Below are 13,328 nucleotides of genomic sequence, written 5' to 3'. Positions count from 1 at the left end.
AACATGTAGAACTGGGGGAGAGAGGGGGGTCACTGGATCAATACTCTTCGAGATACAGTCGTCCAAAAAAGTAAAATTTTGAGATTTGGTCAATTTTCGACCACGATATCGAGGAAAATACTCATTCTACGGGAAATATTAAAGGACAGGTGTAATTACCTTTAATTTAAGCACAGAACGACGTCTGTAGACCGTATATTTTACTCACAAAACTTAAAAAACCAAAAAATGAAAACTTTTATCATTTTTATCAAATTTGCTCTGTTTAATATTCTATTAAGACTATTTCAGATGCAATTTCAATCTCTGAAGAGGATGTGAAGACCGCGATCGCAAGCTTTTCATGTGGATCCGCAGCCGGTCTTGACGGTTTAAGTCCACAACATCTGAAAGACTTGACATCAATAAATCTTGGAGAAGCTGGTACTAAATTGTTATCTCTTTAACTAGACTGTTGAATCTTCTACTGTCCGGCCAAGTCAACCAACAAGTAACGTGTATCCTTTATGGAGCCTCTCTTTGTGCTCTCAACAAACAAGATGGTGGAATTCGTCCCATAGCTGTAGGCACTACATTAAGAAGGTTAGCTGCAAAAATTGCTTGCAAAATGGTACGTGATTCAGTTGGTACCTATTTACGTCCTATTCAACTTGGTTTTGGTAGCAAAGGAGGATGCGAAGCTGTAGTTCATGCAACTCGCAGTTTTATTGAGAAAAACAAATCGACTAACAAAATTATACTCAAGATAGATTTTCAAAACGCCTTCAACTCAGTGGAACGTGATTTTCTTTTACAAGAAGCTCAAAAACACACACCCTCTATAATGTCATTCCTATCTCAATGTTATCAGACTGCATCCTACTTATCCTTCGGTAATGAGAAGATTCTGTCAGAAGTGGGAGTTCAACAGGGAGATCCTGCAGGACCCATGCTCTTTTGTCTTGCTATTCAACCTGCCCTAGTAGAAATTCAGTCGGAATTTAATGCGTGGTACTTAGATGATGGTACTCTTGGGGGAAATCCAGATTCTGTTCTCGCCAGCTTTAAACTCTTAACAGAAAAATGTAATGATCTAGGCTTACAAATTAATTCACAGAAGTGTGAAATTTTCTTTCTGTCTTCATTTGATAATGCGGTGTTTGAATCTTTTGCCGCTGTTTGTCCTGGAATAAAATTAATTGTGGAAGATCTGACACTATTAGGAGCACCTTTGATCCCACAAGCTACTGCCACTATTCTAAATCGAAAACTTGACGAAATGAAAATATTGTTTGAACGCCTGGAGTTACTTAATACTCACACCGCTTATTATCTACTACGGAACTGCTTAGCAATCCCGAAGCTCCTGTATCTTCTTCGGACAACACCTTTAAATGGATTTACCGATTTTGTCCACATGTTTGATAAAACAATATTTACAACTCTCGAGAAGATCGTTAATGTCAAGTTAGATCCTACCCAGTTAAATGTGGCATCTTTACCAATTAAAAATGGAGGTCTTGGCATTCGTAGAGTTGCTGACATTCATTTAGCCGCCTTTCTTTCTTCCATACACGCTATTGCTGGTTTAGTTAAAGGCTGGTTTACATTAGTCGAGTAACTCGGCCGAGTTACTCCTTAATGTTTCTAACCGGAGAAATTGACTTGACCTGTATAAGTGGATATAATGCGAATTTAGGAACTTGGCTTTCACTAAATTATGAGAAACTTCCTATAGAACCCGCTGTTCAGAAAAACTGGGATACTATAAACATCAGCAGGTTGAGTGATGATTTGAAATTAGAATCCAGTGTCGATACAGCAAGATATCTAGCCTGCCAATCATCAGTTTCTGGAGCGTGGCTCAATGCGCTTCCTTGTAAAAATCTGGGAACACTACTGAATGATAATGTTTTTCGAATAGCACTGGCTCTACGTCTAGGTTGCACAATTTGTGAATCCCACCACTGTATGTGTGGCATGCTTGTTGACCGTCAAGGCACACATGGTCTATCTTGTCAGAAAAGTGCTGGAAGATTATCACGTCATCGCGAACTCAATTGCATTATTCAGAAAGCTCTTGCCTCAGCAAACATTCCTTCAACATTAGAACCCCTAGGACTATCAAGAACAGACGGAAAACGGGTAGATGGTATGACTCTGATCCCTTGGTCTCATGGTCTACACTTAATTTGGGATGCGACTTGTTCTGATACACTTGCCTCTTCTCACTTGTCACTTTCCTCGCATTCCACTGGAGAAGTTGCGAGACAAGCTGCTGCTAACAAGGTGAGGAAATATCAGGAAATTATCAATGCAGGTTACCAGTTTTTACCTTTCGCTGTTGAAACCCTTGGACCGTGGTGTACGGAAGCTATGCAATTTGTAAATACTTTAGGAAAGAAATTGAAAAATGCCACAGGAGAGCACCGTTCAAAATCATTTCTTATTCAAAAAATTAGTCTGGCCATTCAGCGCGGCAATGCCGCTAGTATTATGGGCACTTTCCCTTCTACAATATCTTTAAATGAAATTTTCTTCCTTTCTTAAATCTTGAAACCTTTTTTTTTTTTTTTTATTAAATACATGTAAGTTATAATGTAAAATATGTGTTAAATAATCAAATGTAAAAAAAAAAATAAAATTGTAATTTATTATATCGTTTAATTCTGCATACTCGTATTGAATATCATCCCTAAGGGAACATACTGTATCCAAATATAAATGAAAAAATTGTAAATCGGTCAGTAATTCATATTGCGGGTTGGGAGGTAAAATCATCACTAGGAACAAAGGGATATTGTAAATTGAAAACCAACATATTTCCATTAAAGTTACACGGGTTAGCTCAAGTAAACGACACAAAAAGCCTTCCACTCTGAAACAAACCACATTATCACAACCCATTCGTATTCAACCCAAACGCAAAGCCAAACAAACACTTACACAATAAACAACGCCACTTAATTAAACTTGTAGGAAATGTGTGTGTTTTTATTTTATTGTTTTAAATTATTATTCTATTTTTTTTTTAAATGATAGAATTTAGCATTCGACAAGACTTGACTAGACGAACGACGTACGGACTAACACTAGTCGTTACTTGATTTTAATGTGCGCGATTAGTTAACCAGGCTAAACCTGAGTTCTGACAAGAAACACTGACCATTTATTATAAGTTTATTGAGCCTTACATTTAACAAAAGTGTACGAATTCGGCTAAGCCGTTTTTCAATTCATCCTTTTAACGTCGAGGAGCAGGAACTGGTTGAACTGTTAGAGAATCCAAGGGCGAATCTTTCTGAGGGTGAATTCCCTCCAGGATACATTGTCTCAACTTGCGTTGAGTGCCAACCATTCATATTTATCTCAACGTCAACTCAATCGCCCAAGAACCTGCAACCATCTCAACAATGAAACCATGGGCGAGGCCTATTAGCATAAGGACTACACGAACCGCGCAATTAACTTTCTTCCATTATAAATTGAGTAATTTACGGCAGCAATTCGCGTGACGTCGCAGTAAGACAGGAAGCCCATTTAACGTTCAGGCGTATATGAGTGAATAGCATCTCATTAATGGGAGATTATAGTGATTACGTGCCCACGCGGTGGCAGGTATCGGTAGCTGTACCAGAAACACACTACTCGCATGCGGTAGTTACCACGCCCCACATTAGGATCGTGCCGGTGCCATGAGTACCCACACCCGATAAGGGGGTTTTATGTGTTAATACCGGTACGGCTACTGACAATTCGATCGAATTAACTTTTAACGGTACCGTCGCGCGCGGCGAGCGAGTATCGTTGATTTATCGTCCGGCGACGGCACCGACGGGACGTGGTCGATGTCACGAGGAAGAGGAAAAAAAGTGAGCAGATGGTGAAATCAATTAATAATAGACATGGCGTTTAAAGGCCGCTATTAAATTTAATTGATTAGTTTTCCAGCGTGTAATTACGGTAAATGGGAGTTCGGCCGTGTGCTATTGTGCAATGCGTTCTTTCACTAAATCGTCAAATAAATCACGTTGATTATTTTCTTCTAATAAATTGTAACTGTTTTCTGAGCACGATAGTTGCAAGACTACAATAAGATCGAACGGGTTTCAAGTTGCCCTCATCAGCGAATAACAAGTATTCGCTTATGTTGACAGTTTTGCTATCCACCGCTCCCAGAATTTAGTCAACTGTCGTGGGGAAGTCCTTGGTAGGAACTAACACTGGTATAACTGCATTAGAGAGAACTCGGCTTCCTGTTGACAGCCTCTCCTCCTTCGTTCCATTAGTTCCCGATGCGACCATTCATTGATTTCAATTCCTTCTTTCTTGTTTCTCGTTTCCTTATTGTTCTCTTCCTCCTCCTCTTGGTTGCTTGTATTACCGTCTGATTCTTCCCCGACCTCCAGTACTCGTCTGCTTTCTTTCTTCATTTTGTGTGCTCCACTCTTCCCATTTCTCTTTGGGTATCCCTGAGGCCGCCACCCTTTGGTCTATAGTGGTGATCCATGTGAAGCAGGGCCGGCCTACTTTCCATTACGAGGCACTTAAATTCTTGGCCTTTGTTCCTCCTATAATGTCGGTAGTTGTAATTGGCTATCCGTGCTGAAGTTCTTCATTGCTCCCCTTTTTTGCTCTATGGCGTTGTCCAGGGCTATCGCGAAGAACCTTGGGGAGAGCGGATATCCTCGTTTAATTTCTCTGGTTTTCAATTGGTGCTCGGTCTTCTTCCCAAACCATTGCATACTCCTTAGGCACGCGTTTATAATTCTATTGGTTATTTTATTTTTATTTATTTCTTTTTTATTAATTTTTTATTTTATTTTTTTAATTTTTTTTTATTGTCTTTATTCTAATAATAATAATATATATTAATTCCCAAGACAAATTTTGAATTGTATAGGATACGTCAGACACAAAAAAATACAATTAAATACAATTTAAAAAATGTTGGACTAAAAAGAAAGAATGCAATATAAATTACACTAGAGATCCGCAATTTTTATCAATACAATTTAGAAATTCATCAATTGTATATGGTGCATTGACCAGAAGAAATTTTTTTAAAGAAGTTTTAAAGCACTTTATTGTTCCCTGACTTCTAAGTGTACTTGGAAGAGCATTAAATAATTTAATGCCCATTGACGTGGGAGAATTATGGGCAAGTTCCCATCCCTTGTTAAAGGGATGATAAATTGTTGTTTATTGCGCGTGTTGTATTTACGAAAACTGCTATGGCGTAAGAAATTATTGCTGATTATGGAAAATAAAAGTTAACAATTCAAGTATATAGAGAGAGATGAAAGTGTAAGAATATTCAATTTTTTAAATATCGGGCGACACGAATCAAATTTCTTACTACCCGCAATACACCGGACTATTCGTTTTTGTACAAGAAAAACATTTTTTGCCGCGGTTGACGAGCCCCAAACAATTATTCCATACGACAATCTGGATTGAATTTGAGCATAGTAATAATTTAAAGTATGGTTCACATCCATTAATTCTTTAAGAGTCCGTATCTGGTAGCAATAAGTGTTTAGTCTTTTAATAAGATTTTCGCAGTGACATTTCCAATTTAAGTTTTGATCTAAATAGATCCCCAAAAACTTCCCAGTGCCTAGAATATTAATGTTTTTGTTGCTAGAGTCAGACAAATGGTTATTTCCAAAAGTTGTAAACGGTAGGAAAAATGTTTTATCGTGATTTAAGAATAATTTGTTAAAATTAAACCAATTACTTAGCTTATTTAGAATCTCAACAGCTCTTGGATATATATTTTCTTGCTTCTTTCCGGATATTAATGCCGTCGTATCATCCGCATATAAAACCAAGCAATTTAAGAACATGACAATATCATTAATAAATAATAAAAATAAAATAGGTCCTAAAACAGAACCTTATGAAACCCCCATATTAACAGGCAAAGCTGTGGATAAAAATTTTGCAATAGTGGAACCGGTTTTAAATTTAATTTCTACTTGTTGACACCTTCCAGAGAGATATGATGAAAACCAATTGGCAACAACGCCTCTGATACCGTAAGTATTTAATTTTTCCAACAGTAACAAGTGATCAAGAGTATCAAAATCCCTGCTGAGGTCACAAAATATAGCAAGGACATTCTGTTTTTTATCAAGAAGTGAAATGATGTCGTTAACAAAGGAGTTAATCGCAGTAATTGTCGATTTTCCATTGCAGAACCCGTGTTGTTTATTACTTACAATGTTATATTTAACAAGGTGATTATTTAGCCTCTCTAACATGGCGTATTCAAAAACTTTTGACAGCGCCGAGCTAACAGAAATTGGTCTGTAATTCGAGCAATCTCGAGAGTAACCTTTTTTGTCAACGGGATGTACGGTTGACAGCTTAAGTTCTTTCGGGAAGACACCGTTTGAAAAAGACATATTGACTAAATGTGTGACAGGTTTTATTATAATATGCAAACTAATTCTATAGTGGGCGGAGTGTTAGCAAATTAGCTATTCTTCCCACTCAGCCCACTATACAATCACATACAGCCATGCCTCACCTAGGATTCGAACCCAGGACCCTTATAAGCCAAAGCCAGAGCTACTAACGTAAACTCATCTGAGCTACGCAGGCTGGAATTTGGGCAGTCCATGAGAGATGACTAGTATTTCATGCTTCACTTGGTCGAAGGTCTATTGCTAAAAGCCATATTTTGGTTCCTGCCCCGTGCCCCCCAGTGTTCTCGAATCCTCCTTGTCGTGAATGTGATTATCAGTTGATGTACCTTTTATGAAACCTGCTTGGTATACTGGTTTCTTGGATATGTGGCCCTCTAGTAGGTAGGTTAGGTGTATCTTGTATCCCGCGCTGCATAGCGAGATCCTGATCGTCTGTTCCTTGTGGTGACATGACTTTTGGGGTGGGGATCTGCACTGTCTCCCGCCATTCCTTAGGGACCAAGTTCCTAAATTAATTCGTGCAAGCTATTTATTAGACCTCCTGACGCGTATTGTAGTGCTTCGACCTGGACCATATCCTGCCCTGCCATTTTTCCCCTTTTCAGTCTTCCTACTACCTCCATCATTTCTTACAACGTGAGGGGTGACTGTAGCGGCCAGGAATTCCTTGACCTCATGTTGTTCAAAGGCTCTGTTTTTCTCCTCCCTGGCAGCCCTTAGCTCCTTCTTTACTTCGGGTTTGTGTAGGTTTTGCCCTCGGTTGTGCCCAAACATCTTCAGTGCTCTTCTGTAGTTGTCCATGGCTTGCTTCATGTTCGGTGACATGGGCGGTTTATGCCCCCCTAATGCTTTCCCTGCTGCTTCCTTGAGCGTCTCGGTGATCCTGTTCCAAGATGGTCTCCCTTCCCCCTTTTTGTTCCTGATCTCGTCCTGCTCCCTTCTATACTTCTCCCTTTTCTTCTCCCCTATCAGAAGTTTCACAAGCTGCCATTCAGTTCTACCGCTTTGCTCCCTGTTCTTTCCTTCCTTTTCGCTTTCTTGCCCCCCCCCTTACCCCTTACCATTTTGTGGTCCCATCCTACTGTACTGGCCCATACTCCTTATTCTTTTAGAAATACAGAGTTTAACCAACCACAATATTTCTTTCTACAAGCTTATATTTACAAAATGGATACAAGACTGAAGCTTAATTTTTTATTGTCAGTTTTTGACATACCTATACTAACTCGATAATTTTCATTCTCCCACAATTGACACCACAGGTTTCAATTCACGTTCAACTTTCTGCGTTACAGTTAACAATGACGTCATCAATGTAGTCCTCGAAGGGTTCACTTCCAAGGGGTACAGATTTTGAATAGGTTTTGTTTGTAGCCCTACTTCTGTTTTCACTTTGACTACTCGAACAATTCCATCTTTACCGGGGATCAATTCCATAACACGACCTAACGGCCAAAATACACGTTTCTTCCGGTCATCTCGAACAAGTACAATTTCATTTAATTCCAATGGCTTCTGATTTATTCTACTTATGAGCTGGGACAAATATTCTTTTCGAAAACGTTGTCGTAACTCATCTCTCAGTTTCTTCATGTACTTCCATCGATAATTCAGATTTTCAGAATCCATATCTCCTTCCGGGAACTTGAGTCCACATTCGTGTGACATAAACATGGAGGGAGTTAGGGGTTCTAATTCGTCGTTATCTTCACTAACATACGTTAGCGGTCTCCCGTTGATCACCTCTTCCATAATAAGCAATGAATCCTTTAATTCCTTCCTATTGAGAGTAGACTTTCCAATAGATCGTTTCATCATATCTTTCAGGATCCGGATGATACGTTCCCAATATCCACCCCACCACGGAGCGGCAGCAACATTGAATTTCCATTGATTTTTTTCTAAAAAAGTATCTTTTCCAATAACTTTCCAATCCAATGATTTGAAGAAGTTACTGCATCCTTGAAAGTTAGTTCCGTTGTCACTCGTCACAAGTCTCGGTCTTCCTTCTAATCTAATAAACTGTTTGAAAGCTCCAATGAAGGCTTCCGTAGACAATGAATTGACAACTTCTAATCTGACAGCTCGAAACACTGCACAAGTGAATATGATGATCCATCCTTTCTTTTGATTTTTTAGATATAAGGGCCCTGTTGCATCCACTCCAACTACTTCAAATACTTTATTAGCTTCTAGTCGTTCCAAGGGTAGAGGTGAGGGTAACACAGTAACATTTTTAGCACCAACTTTTCTACATTTTACACATCTGAAAATAACGTGCTTTGATGACCCAATATTTTTCTCTCTCTAGTCATCACAATTCCGACTCCAGCGTGGTATAACTTCTTATGTACATCAAAAATCAACTGTTGAACTAATGGATTTTTTCCATGAATAATGGCAGGGAACTTGAAATCTTCTACTTCTTCCAATAAAACAATCTTAGTTTTAACTCTCATAATCCCAAATTGGTCTACACAAATAACGAGTCGACGTAGGGTTTTCTCATTCAACGGATGATCATCTTGAATATATTTAATTAAGATAATTTCTCCTTTCTCCAGCTCTTCAAATGTCAATTCACCATCCACTTTAGGTTTATTCCTTACTTTTTTTAGCAAATTACCAATGAAGCGATGTACCCATCCAAATATCTTGACATGTGTCATAAAAGTATAAGACCTCTTAGTACAATTTTGCACAGTCAATGACATACTGACTCCTACATTTTCTGTCTTTTTCAATTCAGAATTTACTAAATCTTCAGCAACTTCTTCATTAGACCTAGGCCAGCTGTCACTTGAACTTTTTAACTACTCCGGTCCCTCCCACCATCTTTTCTCTAAAAGATGAGTCGGTAAGCAGCCTCTTGAAAGTAAGTCAGCTGGGTTCATGTTTCCGGGAACATGACGCCACTGTGTGGGATCAGTCAAATGTCGGATTTCTTTCACTCTGTTCCCAATGTATTGACCCCACATGTTGTCTCTCCTTATCCAGGCTAATGCAGTACTTGAATCAGACCAAAAAATAGTAAATATATCCTCAGTTTTTAATCCTTTTTTCACAGAAACAGCCAATCTTGTACCAATTAAGCAGCCTAACAATTCCAAACGTGGAATTGTTATCCTCTTAATCGGGGCAACTCGAGACAGAAATCAGTTGTATTGAAACTCCTCCCACATGTTCCACGCGGAGAAAGATCACAACACCATACGCCAAACCACTTGCATCCGTAAAAACGTGAAATGACCATTTACTTCGATCAAATTCACCTCCAGTTACACATCTAGGAATTCTGACTTGACTTAACTAATGTAGTTGTTCATACCATTCCGTAAATTTATTTTTCTCTTCGGTTGGGACAGGTTCCTTCCAATTCAATTTGTTAATGAATGTCTTCTGAAGTAAGACTTTCACTGGAAGCACAGCTAGACAGACAATACCAATAGGATCAAAAACTTGATGGGCAATAGACAGCATAACTTTCTTTGTGATAATTTCAGGTAAGGTAGGGAGTTTCACATCAACATACAATTCATCACAAACTCGATCCCACTGCATTCCTAGGACTGAAATCACATGACTATTCTTGTCTTCCATCTCATCTACATTTGACATCCAAAGTCTCAAGTCCATTTCAGCTTCAGGTAACAATTGAACAGATTTTGTTCGAAAATTCTTGTACTCCTCCACGGTATTTTCAGAACTGACACAGTTGTCCACGTATAAAGAATTATACAGTTTCTGGGCAATGTCTTTGTTTTCATTCTGAACATTTACCAAATGAAATTCTAAAACTGCTCCAAGGATAAAGGGACTACAATTCGTACCAAACATGACACGTTTATGACGGTATTCTACTACGTGTTGTTTAGATTTATCTTTCCACCAAAGAAATCTCATACAATCTCCATCTTGTTCATTCACTTCAATCATCTGGAAAGCTTTGCGAATATCAGAAATAAATCCCACTTTCTTTTCTCGAAACAGTAACAACACATCAGGAATCATTTTGATAAAGTTATTTCCTTTCTTGAGACACTCGTTCAATGAAGTTCCTTTTCCAACCTTACATGAGGCATCAAAAACAGGCCTAATCGGGGTAGTAGAACTGCTCATTTTGATCACTGCTCGATGGGGGACATAGTGAACTTTTTCTTTCTTGTCACAGACAATAGGGTTGATTTCTTCGATAAGTCTTTAACGTTTAGTGGCATGATTTAAACGTAACCTTGCAACTTCATAATTTGTAGGTAGTGGTGGGTGGTCATCTATCCAAGGAAGGGATACAACATATCTCCCATCTGCATTCCTTGTCAAACAGTTGAAGAACTTTTGCTTATCTTCTTGTTCTTGCTGTTCCACAGATATCACATCAGTTTCATCTCGAATTCTAAGTAGATCGAGATCCCAAAGCTGTGAAACCGATGCATCTTGAATAGCCATAGACAGGATACACATTGATAAGTTATTATCTTCTCTTTCACCCATCCTCCCACATAACGTCCAACCTAACTTCGTTTCAATTGCTTTGACTTCATTGGAAAGTGTTATTTTGTTTCCCGTCAGAAGTCTCCCATAAACGTCAGCACCAAGTAAGATTTCAATTGGAGGACATCCATCTCCCACATCTGACAACTTTATTTTTTTCCTGTTCAACTCTTTAACTACAATAGAGTTACTTGAAACACGTGGAATAAAGTTGCAGATCTTTTCTTCGTCACGTACTCCAATGATACATGAATATTCTTTTCCACCAATCTTGTCCAATGTCACATGATGTATATTGTGAGTAATTACTTTCGTCTGAGTGCCTCCAAAGAGTGAATGAGTAATTTTGTTTGTTCCTTTTACTTCTAGTTCTAGATCCTTAGCAGTTGATTTCAAAATGTAGGATCCTTGGGAGCCGTTGTCTAAGAATATTCTCACTGTCTTCTCCTTAGTTCCACATCTTGCTCGAACTATAAGTGTCTGTAGATCTATTTCTTTGCTACAAATCTGATTCACACATCCGGTCATATTTTCGGCAGTGGCAGATGTAGTATAATCTGTAACTTTATTCCCTTTTGATTTATCAGCAAGGTTAGAACACATGACAGGATAATGTTTTCCGCCACAAATGAAACAGTTGAGATTCTTCTTATTCTTGCAAAATTTAGCCGGGTGTCCACTCTTGAAGCATGAAGAACAAACTTGTTTTTCTTTTAGTACATCTCTTTTCTTCTCAAGTGGCCATTTCTTAGCATTACTACATTCTTTGCTTCCATGACTCTTCCCACAAAATAAACAAGATTGATCTCCATCATGACAAGAAGCTAAGGTTGGGGTAGGTTGAGATAATTTGTTTTTAGCTTGAACATTTGCTTTCTTTGGCTTGATCTCCATTCCAAATCCTTTTCGAGCCAAACTAATCTTCTGTTGGATCCCTACTTCCTTATCCAGAAATTCCATGAGCAGGTCTAAGCGGTTCCTCGAAGGTGTATCTTCACTTCCATCATGGACAGCCAAAGAACTACGCTGCCATGTCAAAAGAATCTCTTCTGGTAGACTTGACTCAACTAATGGATAAAGCCATGTGGCAGGATCAGCTTTTTCAAGATGAAGTGTTTTCAGTGCTCGTAAGTGTGATTCTAGCTTAATATGTAACATTTGAAAAGGGATTTTGTCATTTGAATTCACATTAGAAATGACTAAATTTAATAATTCTCTAATGTAAACTTGACGTAGTAAATCTTCATTCCCGTATTTCACTCCTACTGCGCTCGTGATGCTTAGTTTCTTTCGCTTGGTTCTTACTATGTGGTCGATCTGTGATTCAGAGTTCCCTCTCCTCCATGTTGTTAGCACCGTTTTGGATTTGTTGAATGTTTTCCACCCTCAGTCCATGTAGATGTACCACGATCCTAAGCCCGCTGCCATTCACGTTGTCTTGCTCGTGCTTGAGCATGTTGCCTATCCTTTTTTCCTCCTCTTCCCTTTCGTCTAGTCTGCCTAGTTGTGCATTGATGTGTTTTCCCCCTTCTTCTTCGCAGCTGTTCTATTTGTTGGCCGCTGCTAGCAGAAAGTCGTATCCTCCCCAGAATCCCTGCTTTCTGTGATCCCTCAGGTACGCTTCGACCTTCTCCTCATTATTGGTATATTGATCATACCCGGGATCCTAATTCCACTACGTTCCCTATCAATATTGTGGGTAGAATTCTTCCAGATTCTATCTGGTTTCTTTTGGTTAATCTCCTGTGTGGTTCCGACGACACCCGGAATCCCCTAAGTTGATGCCCAATAGCTTCGAACAGGCAATCCCCATCCTTATTTATCCTGACGCACTCTAGGATGTACTAGTTTGTGCGATCATCCTCTTTGGTCGCTATTGCTAGTTGCTTAGGTGCTATTCTGCCGTCTTACTCTTGGTTGGAGGTGACGGACGGTCTTTTTTATTGCTAAGATCGCTAAGAGAGATAATTGAACACTGAAAATTGAACGCTGAACTGCTAACTTGGCCACCGTGTGTTGGAAGGTAGCCTGGTAAAGTAAAATTCAAATTAATTAAGTCGAGCAAAGGAAGTAAACTTCTTCTTTATCCCATTTAACCAAGGCACATGTCAGGATCCAATTTGCTCCGCTCTCGCGGTACGTATATTTGCGAGACCGTGTGAGCACTACCTTCCCTAATTCCCATGTTTATCCAGACAAACTGGTTAATTGCCTCCCCTTTAGTTGAATTTAATTTTAGCCTTAATTCTAGTACTTGGCTTTTCGCCCTTGTTGTCCCGTTGATTTGATTTCCACACTGTCTTGACCTCCTCACAATTTAATTAATCCTCGCGCGTTATTTGTGTCTTGATAAAGACAAATTCCGCTCGGGTTTCGAATGTAAGTTTAAATTAAGCTTGGACTGCGAACTCGACTAACGCTTAA

General features: G+C 39.0%; 1 protein-coding gene across 1 annotated transcript in view; it reads left to right on the top strand.

Annotated features, from left to right (window-relative positions):
- LOC116166399 overlaps window positions 1-482 on the top strand; it is a 79,282-nt gene extending 78,800 nt beyond the window's left edge. Inside the window, exon 7 of the mRNA XM_031481355.1 lies at window positions 292-482. Within this exon, the coding sequence (XP_031337215.1) occupies window positions 292-446 (155 nt within the window). The 3' untranslated portion in view covers window positions 447-482. The remainder of the gene's footprint in view (window positions 1-291) is intronic.
- The last annotated feature ends 12,846 nt before the right edge of the window (window positions 483-13,328 follow it).

The sequence above is a fragment of the Photinus pyralis genome, unplaced genomic scaffold (genome assembly GCF_008802855.1).
Source record: "Photinus pyralis isolate 1611_PpyrPB1 unplaced genomic scaffold, Ppyr1.3 Ppyr1.4_LG3b, whole genome shotgun sequence".
Classification (NCBI taxonomy): domain Eukaryota; kingdom Metazoa; phylum Arthropoda; class Insecta; order Coleoptera; family Lampyridae; genus Photinus; species Photinus pyralis.
The sequence above is the reverse complement of the archived record's forward strand: the minus strand, read 5'-3'. Positions and strand labels throughout refer to the sequence as shown.